General features: G+C 46.5%; 1 protein-coding gene across 3 annotated transcripts in view; it reads right to left on the bottom strand.

The window, feature by feature from the left end:
• Nucleotides 1–3,482: 3,482 nt before the first annotated feature.
• The window catches only part of MIB2 (MIB E3 ubiquitin protein ligase 2), a 124,065-nt gene continuing 108,252 nt past the window's right edge, over nucleotides 3,483–19,295 (bottom strand). For all 3 annotated transcript variants that reach the window (XM_073585467.1, XM_073585469.1, XM_073585468.1), the window contains 4 exons: nucleotides 11,800–11,978; nucleotides 10,138–10,319; nucleotides 9,327–9,392; nucleotides 3,483–4,579 (listed from right to left, as the gene is read on the bottom strand). In XM_073585467.1, coding sequence (XP_073441568.1) covers nucleotides 4,338–4,579; nucleotides 9,327–9,392; nucleotides 10,138–10,319; nucleotides 11,800–11,978 — 669 coding nt within the window. In that variant the 3' untranslated portion in view covers nucleotides 3,483–4,337. The remainder of the gene's footprint in view (nucleotides 4,580–9,326; nucleotides 9,393–10,137; nucleotides 10,320–11,799; nucleotides 11,979–19,295) is intronic.

Here is a 19,295-nt window from a genome sequence, read left to right as displayed (position 1 = left end):
ACTCCAAGGTCAAGAAACATGCGGCAAAATAACAGATAGAGTTAATGCTGATTCTCACAATTTTATGGTCTTAATGTTTTCCAATTGTTGTTTTCCACAAAAGTATGAGAATTAACCAGAAATGTACGAACGAATGATAAATGTATGGGCCACCTAGCACTACTGATGGTGGAGTCAATAAAATTGGTTACCACTATGGCGTCTGTGAAACGCTGGAAATATGTGGCAACAAGTGAACAATCTATTTGGGATCTGAGCGACTTTGACAAGGAACATATTGTATTGGGCTAGACTGGGTCAGAACATCTTTAAAATGTCAGGTTTAGTGAGGCATGCCTAGTATGAAGTAATTAGAACCTACAAGAGTGGTCCAAGGAAGGACAACCGGCATATCAGCGACAGAGTAATGGACGTCCAAGGCTCTATGATACACATGCAGAGTGACAGCTAGCCTGTGTGATCCCTCACCAAATAGTGACTTGGTCTGTTTTACTCTCTAACAGGCAGGGGCCGCACCGAACTAATCGAGTGTCTCCCTAAGGTTCCCAGTGTTACGGAGTAAAACAGACCTCGTTGCAATTGCAGCAGCCCGTCCCACTTCAGTTGATTGACAGGTCTCTCCCACGTGTGTACATAGTTAGGTCCATATATATTTGGACAGAGACAACATTTTTCTAATTTTGGTTCTAGACATTACCACAATGAATTTTAAACAAAACAATTCAGACGCAGTTGAAGTTCAGACTTTCAGCTTTCATTTGAGGGTATCCACATTAAAATTGGATGAAGGGTTTAGGAGTTTCAGCTCCTTAACATGTGCCACCCTGTTATTAAAGGGACCAAAATTAATTGGACAATTGACTCCACAGCTATTTCATGGACAGGTGTGGGCAATCCCTTCGTTATGTCATTCTCAATTAAGCAGATAAAAGGCTTGGAGTTGATTTGAGGTGTGGTGCTTGCATTTGGAAGGTTTTGCTGTGAAGGAAACAGCGGTCAAAGGAGCTCTCCATGCAGGTGAAACAAGCCATCCTTAAGCTGCAAAAACAGAAAAAACCCATCCGAGAAATTGCTACAACATTAGGAGTGGCAAAATCTACAGTTTGGTACATCCTGAGAAAGAAAGAAAGAAAGAAAGAAAGCACTGGTGAACTCATCAATGCAAAAAGACCTGGGCGCCCACGGAAGACAACAGTGGTGGATGATCGCAGAATAGTCTCCATGGTGAAGAGAAACCCCTTCACAACAGCCAACCAAGTGAACAACACTCTCCAGGAGGTAGGCGTATCAATATCCAAATCTACCATAAAGAGAAGACTGCATGAAAGCAAATACTGAGGGTTCACTGCACGGTGCAAGCCACTCATAAGCATCAAGAATAAAAAGGCTAGACTGGACTTTGCTAAAAAAACATTATTATTATTATTTATTTATATAGCACCATTGATTCCATGGTGCTGTACATGAGAGGGGGTTACATACAAATTACAGATATCCCTTACAGTAAACAAACTAACAATGACAGACTGATAGAGAGGGGAGAGAGGACCCTGCCCTTTATGGCTTACATTCAACTGGATGGTGGGGAAGGAGACAGTAGGTTGGTGGGTTGCAGCAGTTCCGGTGTTGGTTGAGGTGATATCACCGGTAGTGGTGAGAGAGAAGGAGGTAGTGGGGTCAATGCAGGCTGTAGGCTTTCTTGAAGAGGTGGGTTTTCAGGTTCTGTCTGAAGGATCCAAATGTGGTTGATAGTCGGACTTGTTGGGGCAAAGAATTCCAGAGAATAGGGGCTATTCGGGAGAAGTCTTGGAGGTGGTTGGGTGAGGAGCGAATAAGTGTGGAGGAGAGAAGGAGGTCTTGGGAGGACCGGAGATTACGTGAGGGAAGGTATTGGGAGATTAGTTCAGAGACATATGGGGGAGACAGGTTAAAGATGGCCTTGTATGTCAGTATTAGTAATTTGAACTGGATACGCTGAGGGAATGGGAGCCAGTGAAGAGATTTGCAGAGGGGAGAAGCGGAGGAGTAGCGAGGAGATGAATTAGTCGGGCGGCAGAGTTAAGGATGGACTGGAGAGTTGCGAGGGTGTTAGCAGGGAGGCCACAGAAAAGGATGTTGCAGTAGTTGAGGCGGGAGATGATGAGGGCATGCTCAAGCATTTTAGTAGATTGAGGGTACATCTAAAACATCTAAAAAAGCCAGCACAGTTCTGGAAGAACATTCTTTGGACAGATGAAACCAAGATCAACCTCTACCAGAATGATGGAAAGAGAAAAGTATGGTGAAGGCGTGGTACAGCTCATGATCCAAAGCATACCACATCATCTGTAAAACACGGCGGAGGCAGTGTGATGGCTTGGGCATGCATGGCTGCCAGTGGCACTGGGTCACTAGTGTTTATTGATGATGTTACACAGGACAGAAGCAGTCGAATTAATTCTGTGGTATTCTGAGCCATACTGTTTGCTCAGATCCAGCCAAACTGATTGGTCGCCATTTCATACTACAGATGGACAATGACCCAAAACATAAAGCCAAAGCAACCCAGGAGTTTATTAAAGCAAAGAAGTGGAATATTCTTGAATGGCCAAGTCAGTCACCTGATCTCAACCCAATTGAGCATGCATTTCACTTGTTAAAGACTAAACTTCAGACAGAAAGGCCCACAAACAAACAGCAACTGAAAACCACCGCAGTGAAGGCCTGGCAGAGCATCAAAAAGGAGGAAACACAGCGTCTGGTGATATCCATGAGTTCAAGACTTCAGGCAGTCATTGCCAACAAAGGGTTTTCAACCAAGTACTAGAAATGAACATTTTATTTACAATCATTTAATCTGTCCAATTACTTTTGGTCCCTTTAAAAACAAGGTGGCACATGTTAAGGAGCTGAAACTCCTAAACCCTTCATCCAATTTTAATGTGGATACCCTCAAATGAAAGCTGAAAGTCTGAACTTCAACTGCATCTGAATTGTTTTGTTTAGAATTCATTGTGATAATGTCTAGAACCAAAATTAGAAAAATGTTGTCTCTGTCCAAATATATATGGACCTAACTGTAGAGAAGTGTCATTTACCTGGAATAGGGAGGGAGGAGCCGCCGCAAGACTAGTCGGGTTATCGCTATGGTCCCCAAACTGCTATATTTTCTCTGAATCTCCATGCCTTTAGAGAGCACAACATACCTGGTTGTGCAGCCGGGCTCTAATTTATGCTGCCCGGGATTGGGGCAGTATGGCTCGAATTACAGGTTCCCTTTAATGCTGGCTGTGGTAGTAAGGTGGCATAAAAAAGGCATAAGCAATCCTTTCAAAGGAAAAAAAACTGTTTCTGTATTGACAACTATTGTACTAATGATAAAAGAAATTCTTTTACTGCAGGCAATTCTGGATTGACTGATATCCTTAGACATACTACAAAGCTGGATCAAAAGGTAGCTACCTCTAATAGTTGGTGAAGAAGGAGAGTCTAATAGGCATGAATGTGGTAATATTAACAAGCCTGATTTTTATTTCATTAATATACACATTTCATACATTGTACACAAAAAAGAGCAAACGTCAATTTGCTAATTCACGCAGTCATCTGAAATGGAAGATGTGGAATGGAGGAGAACAGATCCTTAAGAGAACAGCATATCCTTTCCCCTCTTTACGTTCCTCAAGTCTCATGTCATTACCTCTATGACTGAGCCAGTCTGCCCCCATCTAAGACCAGACGTACTCCTGTTGGGAACCAGTATACTGTAATCACAGATGTATTCCAATCAACCAGCAGATTTTGTTTTATTTAGATGGACCCATTGACTTCCTTGACCTACAAGTCTACACTTCCTGGGGCGAGTCATGGGTTATTCGCCTAATATATTGCTTTTTTTTTTTTTTTTTACATGTCTCGTGGTCATGTATGAAATAAAAGAAATGCAGCAGTGCTGTATTGGAAGGCCGTGATTTTTTTTTTTTTTTTTTTAACAGAAACGAAAAACAATAACTCCTACATAGACACCATGTCAAGAATGGTCAGTGATGACACTTTATAAATAGGATGAGTGATCGGAATTGGCCTTTTCTGCCCCTCTGAAAAACAGAATTTCTCAGGAAGACTGCGCTATAGAATAGCCCTTCCAGTGTGGATATACATATATATATTATATATTAATTAGTGTTTACAAAAACACACAGCAGCCACACTTCTTCAAAAGCAAAGTTGGTGGTCTCTCCTCCCAGGACCCTTGCGCAGGGGAAGGGTCTACACAACCATGCTTAGCTCAGGCAAGTTTTCTGTCCTTTTGCTCTACGTGTTGACCCCCACTATGGAGCGACGCTCACACCCACGTATCAGACGAATAATTGTATTCTCTCCCGAATGCCCTGCCTACAGATAGGACAGGAGGTGAGTGACGTGCTGCATTCTGCGCAGGAGCCGTGCCCGCACTGGAACACCAGCTTGATGTGACTGTCGATGCAGATCGGGCAGGTCATCCTTTCCTCCATTTGGCGATATCGGTTTTGAAGTTCTTCCATCACCTTGCGTTGATCTGACGCTTCTAAGCTGGGAACACTGTCTACTTCCGTACTGTCTACAAAGAAATACAGAAAAAAACAACACATTGGTTCATCCATTCCTAACAGACAAAATCTAGTTCAGTTCTTGGGACCCTCAACATTTTCCCAAAAGCGTTGTCCAAAGTACTCGAAACTCTTTTCAATAAAAACTGCTATAACAAAAGGGATGTATTATAAAGGGGCAGGTATGGGGCCCTTAAAGAGAGTAGGGACCCTTGTTTCTTAGCCAAATGAGAGGCCAGTTGCCAAGATTGAGTCTTGTTCTGGAGGTCCCAGCATATCCATATAGTGTAATGCTTCATACTACCTGTGGGGGGGCTGCAGTTTCCCTGACAGATCACTTCTGATCAATGTGAATCCCTGCAGCCAGACCCCAAATGATCACACTAAACTCTTTAGAGGGAACGTGTCATCAGAATATCATTGCTTAGATCATGTATAGGAACAATACAATATATGATTTGCATGTTTTACTAAAACTATATATTTTTGTCTCATGTGATAATGTGTAATCAAAACAATTAAAAAATGATTGATTAAAAAATATATATTTTTTTAAAATTTTCCCTTTTTTTTTTTTTTTTTTTTTACATTTTCCATATGACCCTTTATATAAAAAAAAAATCCCAAACCACTTGCAATTTTTTACTGATCACCACCAATATTAATAATAAGCTCATATTTCTAGATCTGCGCAGAAGACTTTTCAGCAGCCACATGGACCTTGGCTATGATGCACTCACTTTTACACTAGAGTTTTCTAGGCATGCTCTGATCTGTACAGGGGTCTTTTGGCACAGAGGGTGAAGAGGTGATCTGGGCCATCAATTGTTGTGAATATTGGATTGTTTTTCTTCTTACTGTATATAGAAGTGTTACTTTTCATTATAATCTTGCGTCAGATGATAATGAAACTGTTGAAAAGTGATCTGTACAGAACATAAAGTGCGGGACGATTTGACAAAGCTGATTTGACCCCCATTTCCTGTTTTGTACAGATGACTTTTCAATAGTTTTATTATCATCGGAGAAAAAAAGGGAGGGGAAAAAAAGTGGGGGGGAGGGGAGGGAAAAAAGGGTGGAGTAAAAAAGAGGTCGAGAAACAAAGGGGGCAGAAGGAAAAAGGAGTGGAAGAAAAAAGGGGAGGAGGAAAAGAAAAAGTTTTTACCTACAATCCTGCTACTATGTGCAGGAATGTACAATTTATAAGGTATAAAGTTGTGAAAAGTAGTCTTTAACATAGAAACCTGATCTAAACAATAGATAATTTTCTCTTTACATGGAGTACATTTTAAAAGCCGCACATTAGGCTGCAGCATATAGATGATACACAGTGTGGGTTGATTCTTACATGTTTAAAATGAACAGCGAATAGAGGAAAACCTAGTTCAGTGCCCAAATCCAACACTGAACACTGGACACTGTAATAACAAACAGGCTACATGCTAAGAAGCGGCCTCATGAACCTGGGTTATGTAAGAAATAATTCACATGTGCACACGGAGACTGGATCATGTTTGTTTTCCCTCCTCACGTGAAAGCTTGAATCAAAAATTGACCTTGTTACACATTTCTGGCAGAAATATTCAAAATTCTGCTCTGTATTTTCCACAATTTAAGCCTCTGGGACATTTTGGTAATAGGCACTGTAGTAAGGATTTATTGAAAATGCTTTATGTCTAGTATTTTTTAATACCTAAATTCAGATAGTGACGTATTTTTTTTTTTTGCTTTAGTCTGTTTTTTTATTTTTCAGATTGTAGATTTTTTTAAACTCTTAATAATAATGGGGGCGAATGTCTTGTCTGAACTGCTGTTAACAGTACTTAGACCATGCGCAGAAACAGTCAGGAGCTGATTTTTATAGGATAGTTCTCTAAGCATGCTCTGTGACCCGTGCAGGGGACACTGCGCAGGGAGGAGGAGGAGCTGTGACCATCATCCATTTTGAATGGTATGCTCCTGTGTAATATACAGTGGGGCAAAAAAGTATTTAGTCAGTCAGCAATAGTGCAAGTTCCACCACTTAAAAAGATGAGAGGCTTCTGTAATTTACATCATAGGTAGACCTCAACTATGGGAGACAAACTGAGAAAAAAAAATCCAGAAAATCACATTGTCTGTTTTTTTTTTCATTTTATTTGCATATTATGGTGGAAAATAAGTATTTGGTCAGAAACAAAATTTCATCTCAATACTTTGTGATATATCCTTTCTTGGCAATGACAGAGGTCAAACGTTTTCTGTAAGTCTTCACAAGGTTGCCACACACTGTTGTTGGTATGTTGGCCCATTCCTCCATGCAGATCTCCTCTAGAGCAGTGATGTTTTTGGCTTTTCGCTTGGCAACACGGACTTTCAACTCCCTCCAAAGGTTTTCTATAGGGTTGAGATCTGGAGACTAGCTAGGCCACTCCAGGACCTTGAAATGCTTCTTACGAAGCCACTCCTTCGTTGCCCTGGCGGTGTGCTTTGGATCATTGTCATGTTGAAAGACCCAGCCACGTTTCATCTTCAATGCCCTTGCTGATGGAAGGAGGTTTGCACTCAAAATCTCACGATACATGGCCCCATTCATTCTTTCATGTACCCGGATCAGTCGTCCTGGCCCCTTTGCAGAGAAACAGCCCCAAAGCATGATGTTTCCACCACCATGCTTTACAGTAGGTATGGTGTTTGATGGATGCAACTCAGTATTCTTTTTCCTCCAAACACGACAAGTTGTGTTTCTACCAAACAGTTCCAGTTTGGTTTCATCAGACCATAGGACATTCTCCCAAAACTCCTCTGGATCATCCAAATGCTCTCTAGCAAACTTCAGACGGGCCCGGACATGTACAGGCTTAAGCAGTGGGACACGTCTGGCACTGCAGGATCTGAGTCCATGGTGGCGTAGTGTGTTACTTATGGTAGGCCTTGTTACATTGGTCCCAGCTCTCTGCAGTTCATTCACTAGGTCCCCCCGCGTGGTTCTGGGATTTTTGCTCACCGTTCTTGTGATCATTCTGACCCCATGGGGTGGGATTTTGCGTGGAGCACCAGATCGAGGGAGATTATCAGTGGTCTTGTATGTCTTCCATTTTCTAATTATTGCTCCCACAGTTGATTTCTTCACTCCAAGCTGGTTGGCTATTGCAGATTCAGTCTTCCCAGCCTGGTGCAGGGCTACAATTTTGTTTCTGGTGTCCTTTGACAGCTCTTTGGTCTTCACCATAGTGGAGTTTGGAGTCAGACTGTTTGAGGGTGTGCACAGGTGTCTTTTTATACTGATAACAAGTTTAAACAGGTACCATTACTACAGGTAATGAGTGGAGGAAAGAGGAGACTCTTAAAGAAGAAGTTACAGGTCTGTGAGAGCCAGAAATCTTGATTGCTTGTTTCTGACCAAATACTTATTTTCCACCATAATATGCAAATAAAATGAAAAAAAAACAGACAATGTGATTTTCTGGATTTTTTTTTCTCAGTTTGTCTCCCATAGTTGAGGTCTACCTATGATGTAAATTACAGACGCCTCTCATCTTTTTAAGTGGTGGAACTTGCACTATTGCTGACTGACTAAATACTTTTTTGCCCCACTGTATGTATATAGAGGGACTACCTATTGAAGTATACAACAGCTACAATCTTATGATGCAGAGGTACTGTGTTGAGCAGGCAGCAAATGGTGCTGTGATAATGTTTAAAATTTGTTAATTTGTGCGGCCAAGACTGTACTGTATGACCTGTCAGCCTCATTGTTCCTTCTCCATGTTGTGGTGATGCAGGTAATGTTCCCAACTAAAGGGGGATTTACACATAGCGATATCGCTAGCAATATCGCTAAAGTGTCACCGATTTTGTGACGCAGCAGCGATATCGCTACATGTGATACCTCCAACCGGCTCCCCCACTGTCTGTCGCTGATCGCGCGAGATCGTGCAGCTCAATTTCTCGTCGGGCGCTTCCTGCTGATGCCGACGAGCGACGCGTGGATGCGGGCGGGAGGACGTCAGGATCGCCTCGTCTGAAAGGTAAGTAACGACCGCTGCTGCATCGCTACATCCCTGTGAGATCTGCCTGTGTGGCAGCTCACTAGCGAGCATTTAGCGATGCACCAGCGATCCTGACCGGGTCGTATCGTGGTCGGGATCGCTGGTGCATCGCTAAATGTAAAGGGGCCTTAAATCAGTTCATTCTCCCACAATGCCTGAGTGCAGAATAATTCTGCTGAAAGCTGCAACATTTGCTACATTGTAATCCTGCCTGTCATTATAATGAGACAACTATGAATAAAGTATCAGTCTATAGTTTAGTGGCCAGCATGAAAATAGATATCTGCTTTTTCATAGTAAAATGTATAAAAAAAAAAAAAAAAATTAACTGAACTTAAGAAATGAGCTGCTGCAAGGAGACTATAACTTCATTTTCTTCCTGCAGCCAAAAATCTAATTTGACCCCCACCCACGTATGATGTGAACACTATTTACCTGCAGATTGGCCCTATGGCTGGAGGTAAAGGCTATGTGCACACAGAGTCTCTTTTTGAGAGGTGTTTGAAGCAGAAACTGAGCGGAAACTCTCCAAATCTTCCTTAAAAATGCAAAACTCCTCAAAATCTTGGAGGTTTGGTTCAGTTTCTGCTCTGAAAACCCTGCAAAAAGACTCAATTTTTTTCAGGTTCCGTTTAGAAGAAGGAAATTTTTCTGAAACCTATCGTTGGCAAGACATCTTGCTGGTCTTGCATGAGGCGAAAAGGCAACACTGCTAATTATACCTCACCTTGTCTAATCTTCTTGGTGATTGATACTTGACACTTTATACATTTCTTCATTCTCCGGGAGCATTCTGCAACAGAAAATTAAATGGCGACTAATAATGAGTTTCCACTAAGGCCGAGAAACAGTAGAACAATCCGTCAATAGCAGAGCGACATATTTCTAATAAAGGGATGTTCAAGATGTGCCCGTAAATGTCCGACAGGTTCCTACTTCATCAATCTCAAGAACAGCCTTGATGACAGCCTTATTGAGTGCGAGTTTGGACAGATTTGAGACTGTCTGGGCTCCATGGGACTATTTTAGGGCCCAAAACAACAGTTAGGAGAATATTGGTTTTCGAACAGGTTTCTTCCCTTCCCTATGTGTATGTCTTATCTTATTTAGTATTGTGGTTTTTAAGAACTGTAATATGAGTATGGGGATGGAGTCATCTTAACTTGGTATCATTTAGAACTGCTGTGTTGGACTTTCTTTTTCTGTTCTATTGCACAATATGTTTTGATGCCACTAGGGGGAAAACGTCTTCCAAGAGTTCAATCCAATTGTATGTCATTCTTTCTGATCCTCTAATTTGTAAGCCAAATTGCGATTGTTTTCTCATTTCTGATTGTAAAATTTTACAAAATTTAATACAAATTACAGTTATTAAAAAAAAAAAGAACGGGCAATGGTGTGCGTTGCAAGGAGAGAAAAGTTGGCCAAGAAGGCGCAATTCTCAATATTTTCATCTATAGGAACTCCAAAAACTGATGCTTCTACTACTTGGCCATCGCAAAAACACACAAAGAATAATGGCTGCCCTCTCTTCTTACCTTCACACACTATGCTATGCTGACACGGGAAGAAGCTGATGAGCATGGCCAGTTCTGAACACACAAGGCATTCGGAAGGCGTAGTAGCACTTGATAAGCTGAGGTTGGTCATTGTGTTTGGGGTGGTGTGAACCCTGCGGAGGGTGCAGTTGATGGTGGAGGAGTCCGTTTCCGCCTGTTCCCTAAAGTTTATATAAAAGAACATGATAAAAGGCAATGGAAGAGTAAGGCAGTTGTTACCACATCCTGTACATGAAGCATCTACGGTCTACTCGTATACTTTGAGATAAAAAGTGATCAGAACTTTGAATGCAAACAAAAAAAAGGTAACATTAAAAATTACAGTTTGGCACGTAAAAATCAATCATTACGGGTCTTGCAAAGTGGTCACGCAAAAGAAAATTTAGTGGGTTTCTTTTTCTAAAGTTATGATCATTTTTAATCACTAAAAATTTACCAAAACTATACAAGCTCGGGATTGCTGGAATAAATACATCGGAATCTTATTTTTATCCTTTTTTCAGTACATTATATGGTACAGCGAATGTGTTATTTCAAAACTACAAGTCTTATAAAAAACAAGCCCTATGGCAATTAAAAAAAATAAAAAATGATGGCTCTAGGAAAACTGGAGGTAAAAAGGCCAAAAAGAAAAAAAATTGCAGGTTTGGTAATGGGTTAAAGATCCCTCTCAGTAAGGCTATGTGCCCACGTAGCGTTTTAAAACGCTCACTAAAAACCGGACTCCTTCCCAGAAATCGCACGGTTTTTTCCGCGATTTTCACGTGCGATATTCAAGCACTTTCCAAGCGATTTGAAGCATCGCTTGGAAAGTGATTGACAGGTTGGTCACACTCGTCAAACATAGTGTTTGACAAGTGTGACCAGGTTTTTACTATTGAGGCCGCCTATGCGGCATCAATAGTAAAAGATAGATTGTTAAAATGCTAAAAAAAAATAAAAAAATCGGGGTATATTTACCTTCCGGCGTCCCGCGCTGTCATCCCGGGCCTCAGCGTTCCCAGTAATGCCTTGCGAGACCTGTGATGACGTAGTCTCGCGTTGCTATAGCGATCTCGCGAGACCGCTAGAGTCACGCGAGACTACGTCATTACAGGGCCTTGCCGCAAGGCATTACTGGGAACGCTTAGGCCGGGAATGCAGCGCGGGACGCCGGAAGGTAAATATACCCCGATTTTTTTATTTTTTATTCTTTTTTTTACAGGGGTATGGTACCCAGGGCCTGGAGGACAGTCTCCTCTCCTCCACACCGTGGGTACCAACCGCACATGAGACGCTTAACTTCCCGCATGGTGGGCATAGCCACATGCGGGAAGTAAGCGATTCTCATGCATTCCTATGGGTGCGGAATCGCGGCAATTCTTTGCGATTCCGCACAAAAGAATGAGCATGCTGCGATTTTTTCCGCGATGCGATTCCGCCGCGGTAAAAAAGCGCAGCATTAGCACAGCATGTGCGGATTGCCATAGGAATGCATGGGGGGCGTTCTGTACACGATTTTTAAACGTTTTCGCAGCGTTTTCGCGCCGAAAATCGCGGCAAAAGTGCTTAAAAATCGCTACGGGGGCACACAGCCTTAGATGGATTTTTCTCAGTCTTACATGGAGATTCACCTAGAAGATGTACTTCGGTGGGATGTACCTGAATTTCTGAGAGAAGCTCTTCACAAGATGTGCTATCCGTCCATCAATGATCAGGTCCAGCGGTGACTTTCCGCGATGATTGGCATAGTTAATGTCTGCACCTGACAGCGCCAAAAAGCAGGCGATTGCTGCGCTGACATTTAGTTCTGTGTTTCCGAGCAAACCAGTAGCCTCAAGCTGAAAAGGAAACATACAAAAGATGAAGTTTCATTATTATCCAATGCGTACATCAAAAATGAAAAATCACTCCAGAAATGTCACTTTTTTTATTGTAGACATTTTTCAGCTATAGTTCATAGGTAAGGGCTGCTTCACCCTGGATAGACACACAGCTCACATCCAGCCTATATTACAGGGAGAGACACTCCCACAAGGGAAAAATCTAAAAATGGGTTCAGGCTGCAATCTGCATATCAGAAAGTCTGAAAGTAAATTAACTGACCACTAAAATATGTAAAAATAATATCAAAAACGTGTCCACAGCCTTTGTCCTTTTATAATATAATGTAGAAACAAAATATTTCGGAGGAACATGGAGACTTTGTGGAGAAAACTGACCAATGTGTTTTCTCCTAGACTTTGGCCAAAAAAGTGTTGCAACAGGAGTTCCACCTACCATATATTCCCATGTATAAGCCGAGTTTTCAGCACATTTTTGTGTGCTGAAAACGCCCCCCTCGGCTTATACACAAGTCATTGTCCCAGAAAGCCGGTGGGGGAGCGTCAGAACAAGTGGGTCACAGAGGCAGGAGCTGGCAACAGCGGCTAAAGCCTGTGCCCGCTGCTAAACAGAAATGAATATTCACTTGTCTTACAGCGCGCATAGTTACAGCCTCAGCCGCCGGCTTCCAGCACACATCTTACTTACCTATCCTGTGCGCCCATGCTGCATCTTGTTCTGGCACCAGCAGCTCTTCTGGCCGATCAATCACATGGTCCCGCTCATTAAGGTAATGAATATTCACCCCTCCACTCCCATAGGCGTGGAGTGAATATTCATTACCTTAATGAGCGGGACCATGTGATTGCTCGGCCAGAAGAGCTGCTGGCGCCGGAATGAGATACATGGATTTTTGTGAGTACTCACCGTAAAATCCTTTTCTCTGAGACGCTCATTGGGGGACACAGAGACTGTGGGGTGTGTGCTACTGCCGTCTGGAGGCCGACACTAGGCATACAAAAAACAAGTTAGCTCCTCCTCCACCGCATACACCCTCGCCCCTATAGCGGGCGGAAACCAGTTTAGTGCAAAAGCAGTAGGAGGACATACAAAAATTAGCCTTAATGCAATAAATCATATGTCTGAAAAAGGGATCACCCTGTCTTAAACAAGAAAATATGTTAAATAATAAGTATGAGCCAACCGGCTATCAGGGTGGGTGCTGTGTCCCCCAATGAGCGTCTCGGAGAAAAGGATTTTACTGTGAGTACTCACAAAAATCCATGTTTCTCCTTCGTCTCATTGGGGGACACAGAGACTGTGGGACGTCCTAAAGCAGTCCCTGGGTGGGATAACACTCACCGATCCAAGCCGCATGCTTTCCTGTTTAAAGGTGTGCCACTGCTGCTTGGAGAATTTTTCTGCCCAGGCTCGCATCTGACGAAGCCTGAGTATGCACACTGTAATGTTTACAAAAAGTATGCAGGCTGGCCCAGGTTGCTGCCTTGCATACCTGTTCTGCCGAAGCCTGGTGCCGAAGCGCCTACGAGGCGCCCACTGCCCGAGTAGAGTGCGCCCTTACTCCAGCTGGAACTGGCGTGCCTCTAATACGGTAAGCCTCCTGAATGGTTAGGCGAATCCATCTGGCTATGGTTGACCGTGAGGCTGCGAGGCCCTTCCTGCGCCCTTCGGGGATCACAGACAACGAATCCGTCTGGCAGAAAGGTGCTGTCCTCGACACATATCTCCTGAGTGCTCTTACCAGATCCAATGTGTGGAGCGCCTTTTCCACCCTGTGAACTGGCGCTGGACAGAAAGAAGGCAGCACAATGTCCTCATTAATATGGAACGAGGACACCACCTTTGGTAAAAAAGGTGGCGGAGGCCTAAGGACTACCTTGTCCTTAAAAAAGGTCAGGAAAGGGGCTCTACAAGATAACGCTCCCAACTCCAATACTCGCCTAATGGATGTTATGGCTACCAGGAACACAACCTTTCTGGATAGATATGCCAATGAAATATCCTGTAGTGGCTCAAACGGAGCCTCCTGTAGTACAGACAGGACCAGATTAAGATCCCAGGCCTCCAATGGTGCTCTGAAGGGGGGTACTAAATGAACAACCCCCTGCAGGAACGTTCTGACCTGCAAATTGGTAGCGATCTTTCGCTGAAACAGGACCGACAGGGCCGATATCTGTCTTCTAAGGGAACTTGGCGCCAAACCTGCGTCTAGGCCAGACTGAAGGAAAGCCAGTATGTTGGGCACAAAGAAGGACAATGGCGAAACCCCGTGTTCCCGACACCACTGGAAGAAAACCTTCCAAGTGTTATAATAGATCCTTGCCGAGGCTGGCTTTCGGGCCCTTACCATTGTCGCGACTACCTCGCGCCCAAACCCCGCCTGAGTCAGCACCCAAGATTCAATGGCCACGCCGTCAAACGCAGGGCCCCTAAGTTCGGGAGGCAGATCGGTCCCTGGGACAGTAAATCTGGTCGTTCCGGTAGCCGCCATGGTACGTCTGCGATGAGCTGTACCAGATCCGCGTACCATACCCGTCGGGGCCAATCCGGGGCCAGCAGAATTGCCGGAACCCCCTCTGTCTTGATCTTCCTGATAACCCTGGGGAGAAGTGGCAGCGGCGGGAACAAGTATGGGAGCCGAAATTGGTTCCAGGGTATCACCAATGCGTCCGCTGTGATTGCTTGTGGATCCTGAGACCGGGCGACAAACACGCCCACTTTGGCGTTCTTCCTGGAGGCCATCAAGTCCACGTCTGGTGTTCCCCAGCGCTGGCAAATCTGCTGGAACACCTCGGGATGTAGTGACCACTCCCCGGCCGTGATGTCCTGGCGGCTTAGGAAATCCGCTGCCCAATTCTCGACGCCTGGAATGTGAACCGCTGAGATCATCGAGTGGCTCCTCTCGGCCCAGCGGAGCACATGTCCCACCTCGCGCATGGTTGCCCTGCTGCGTGTGCCCCCCTGGTGATTCACGTACGCCACTGCCGTGGCGTTGTCCGACTGAATCCGAATCGGGTATCCTGCTAGCACGTGTTGGAACTGCTGCAAGGCCAACCGTATTGCTCGAATCTCCAACAGATTGATAGGGAGACAAGCTTCCTGAGGCGACCACTGCCCCTGTGCCGTGTGGTGGTGGAAGATTGCCCCCCAACCGGAGAGACTCGCATCGGTCGTGATCACTAACCAATGATCCGGAGGAAAGGGCTTTCCCTGCAGAAGCGACCGATCGCGTGTCCACCATTGAAGAGTCTGTCGGACCTGAGAGGACAACCTGCACGGGTGATCGAGTGAGAACGGGCTCCTGTCCCAAGCCGCTAACAGGGCATGCTGCAGGGGGCGGAGATGAAACTGAGCAAACGCGATTGCTTGCATCGCTGCCACCATCCTGCCCAGGACCCCCATCCCGAACCGGATAGTATGGAGGCCTGGCTGTTGAAGTCTTCGAGCTCCCTGTCAGAGTGCCCGAGCCTTGTCCTGAGGGAGAATTACCAATCCCTGGGAGGTATCGAATATCATCCCTAGGAAAACAATCCTCTGGGCCGGTGTGAGGAATGATTTCTTCCTGTTGATCATCCATCCTAGACGAGACAAGGCATCCAGTGTGATGGTGACACTCTCCTCGCACGCTGGACGGGACGGGCCCTTTACCAGAAGGTCGTCCAGGTATGGCAACACCACAATGCCCCGGGAATGAAGAGTGGCCATGGCGACCGCCATCACCTTCGTGAATATTCTGGGGGCCGTGGCCAAACCGAAAGGCAGAGCCACAAACTGGAAGTGCCGTCCCTCGACCGCAAACCGTAGGAATCTCTGATGCGGGGGAAAAATAGGGATGTGTAAATAAGCATCCTGAACATCGATTGAGGCCAGGTATTCTCCCTTCTCCATGGAGGATATAACCGACCGGAGGGACTCCATGCGAAAATGTCTGACCCTGATGAACCTGTTTAGTAGCTTTAGGTCCAGAACCGGCCTTACCGCTCCATCCTTTTTGGGGACTGCGAACAGGTTGGAATAAAACCCTTGGGTTCTTTCGCTCCTTGGCACCGGAACGACGACCCCTTTGTGCTGCAGCACTTCGATGGCCCCCCGTAATGCCTCTGCCCGAGACCTTGACTTGGGAAGCCGGGAGGGAAAAAATCGTGTTGGCGGACGTTTTATAAACTCTATCTTGTACCCGGAAGATATCAGCTCCGTCACCCATGCGTCGCGTGCCACCGCAGCCCATATGTGACAGAACCGGCGCAGACGACCGCCAATCCTGCTGTCCTCGGGTACCGCACTTCTCGAGTCATTCTGTAGAGGGCCTCTGGGACCTGGCCCCCCTTGATCTGGGCGGACGCCCTCACATCCTACCCAGCGGGTTGGTCCTGTAGGTGACCTGACGCTCTTTGTCATGGTTATAGCGCGCAGGAGCGGGGGTACTGGCCGATGCCGTCTACGCGGGGGCGCGAAATGCCCGAAAACGCGCCTGAGGCTGACGAAATGGCGTCCTTGTTTTCTGTTGTGGGAGAAAACTACTTTTACCCCCTGTTGTGTCCAAAATGAGTCTATCCAACTCTTCCCCAAATAGTCGGTTACCCTGAAAGGGCAGGGAAGTCAAGGATTTTTTAGACACCGAATCAGCCCGCCACAGCCTTAACCACAAGGCTCTCCTAATGGCGATTGCGTTTGCTGCTGCAAGTGCTGCTCTATTAGCTGCATCCAAGGATGCATTAATTAGATAGTCACCCGCCATTGCGATCTGACTTATCTCGGCCACCTCTGCTGGCAACTCTCTATCCTGCAGGATCTCATTTTAAGAGTCCGACCAGGACATCATGGCTTTGGCTACCCATGTTGCCGCAAAGGAAGGGAAGAGCGCTGATCCTGATGCTTCGTACACCGAGCGCGCTAATCCCTCTATGAGCCGATCCGTGGGGTCCTTGATGGCCGAACCACTAGGCACTGATAACAGGGATCTTGAGGCCAGGCGGGATACCGGGGGATCCACCGCCGGAGACTCTGCCCATTTTTTACAGAGCTCTGGCGCAAATGGATATCTTGATCCTAGCGTCTTCTGTCCTGAAAAACGCTTGTCTGGCCGTTCCCGGTGCCGCTGCACTATATCCTCGAACTCAGGATGAGTGCTGAACACTCTCCGCGGCTTCCGGGCCTTTTTAAAAGACACCTTATGCCCTGCGGTTAGGGTGACCTCATCATCAATACCCAGAGTCTGGTTGACAGCCTCAATGAGACTGTCCACCGTCTCCCGGCACCCTGGGGTGTCCAGGTCCAAGGATTCTTCCACATCCTCTACTGAGCTCTGCTCGCTCCCTGAAAGGGGTGACGGCGAGCGTGATGCCACACTCGCAGATGCTGAAGCACCAGAGGGGCCTGGCGACACAGTATGGGTTCTCTTCCTATGTGCCTGCCTAGAGAGAGTGTGGCCCCTGCAGGCCGGCGGCTCATGTGAGGAGGCAGAACCCTCCCAACCAGGCGAGCCGTCATCTCTACCCCTATCCGGGGCCTGAAGGGTCTCAATTGCCTTTGTTAATGATACCATAGACCGAGAGAGGGATACCGCCCACTCTGGGGGTTCTGGACCCCTGGGCTCTGCTGCGGGGGAGGGCTCCTGGGCGCATTCGGTATCACAGGTTTCACATAATTTACTGGTCTGCGCTCGTGGGAATCTAACCCCACAGGAAACGCATGCGGCATAGAAGGATGTGTGCGCTTTACCTTTTCCAGACATACTGCTGGAATAGGCCAGAAAAATAAATAGATAAATAGATTCTCCTAAAATATATATATATATATATATATATATATATATATATATATATATATATATATATATATATATTTTTTTTTATTTTTTTTTAAGGAGGGCGAATGCGGAGGAGAGGGGAGCCCTATATGCCCTAGCGTGGCCTTCAGGCCGGGGTCACACTTACCCCTCTGTAAGTCCTTTCCCGGCTCCTGCCGTTGGAGGCCCCTCCAGCTGCGTTGGTGGCGGTCCCCGGGGACTGCAGCGCTTTGCGGCCTACCCCGGACTGCCGTCGGGGACTCCATTTTATCCGGCGCCCGCCCTGCCAGGAGGGGGGCGGCGCCGGAAGTGACGCCGAGCTGAGGGCGGGACTTCCGCCCGCGGACCAGGCCGGAGCCGCGGCCTAAATTACGATACCCCCCGCCCCGGATCCTGTAACGCCGATACCGGGGACGGGGGGCGCCGAAGCGACACCGCCTAAGACGCGGCCGGAGCGCTGCCGCCCACTTCCGCCCGCGGCCTGGGCCGAAGCCGCGGGCTAAATTAATGGCGCTACCCACCTGGGGTCCAAACGCCGGGCCCCAGCGACGTCCTCTCCTCCACCTCCTGTGCAGCCACTGCCCGCTCTGCCCCAGGTATTGGGGGGGGGTTTGGGGGGGTGGTGGTTGTTCCACCTGACTCTGCGCCCAGGGCCCTCCGCACCTGCTAGTCTCCTTCTTGGACGGTGCAGGCACCCTAACTCCGTCTGCCCTGTAGGGGCGAGGAGAGGGACCGTCCGCCGCCGTGCAGCACCGCCGTCAAGCGTTGGTGGAGCAGTGGGGGCGCACAGACTAGTCTTGTGCCCGTGTGCAAGCCCATGGTTTCCATACCTAGGGGTGGACAGGGCTAAGTCTGGCATAGTGTCCCACGTCGCGGGAGAGGAGACGTGGAGGGACTCTCGCACGTAGTCGCCCGTTGCTGGTTTGGGGAAATCGGATCCTTTCTATAGGATGCGTTGCCCCTTCTCGTCTTCAAAAAAAATAACAAACACGAAAAATAGATGTCTGGGGAAAAGTCCCAGAGGTGTCCCTCGGTGCGGGAAAGGATACGCGGAGCGATGCTCAACGCGTGCTCGCCCGTTGATGGTTTGGGGAGATCGGACCCTTTCTATAGGATCCGTCGCCCCTATCTCCTCTTCATAGTGAGAACCGAAAAAGAAACCTAGTCTGGAGAAACCAGACTGCGTGTGCCTCCAAAGACACTAAGCAAAAAACTGGTTTCCGCCCGCTATAGGGGCGAGGGTGTATGCGGTGGAGGAGGAGCTAACTTGTTTTTTGTATGCCTAGTGTCAGCCTCCAGACGGCAGTAGCACACACCCCACAGTCTCTGTGTCCCCCAATGAGACGAAGGAGAAACATGCATTTTTTTTTTTTTTTTTTAGTGGAACCATGCATACAAGGATAGGGATGGGGAGCCATGCATATAAGGACAGGGCTAGGGGAGCCATGCATGCAAGGACAGGGATGAGGGGACAATGCATACCGGACTTATACTTGAGTATATATGGCATTTATAATGTGTTTTA

The sequence above is a fragment of the Dendrobates tinctorius genome, unplaced genomic scaffold (assembly GCF_039654945.1).
Source record: "Dendrobates tinctorius isolate UK_male_01 unplaced genomic scaffold, ASM3965494v1 ptg000086l, whole genome shotgun sequence".
Taxonomy (NCBI): domain Eukaryota; kingdom Metazoa; phylum Chordata; class Amphibia; order Anura; family Dendrobatidae; genus Dendrobates; species Dendrobates tinctorius.
The sequence above is the reverse complement of the archived record's forward strand: the minus strand, read 5'-3'. Positions and strand labels throughout refer to the sequence as shown.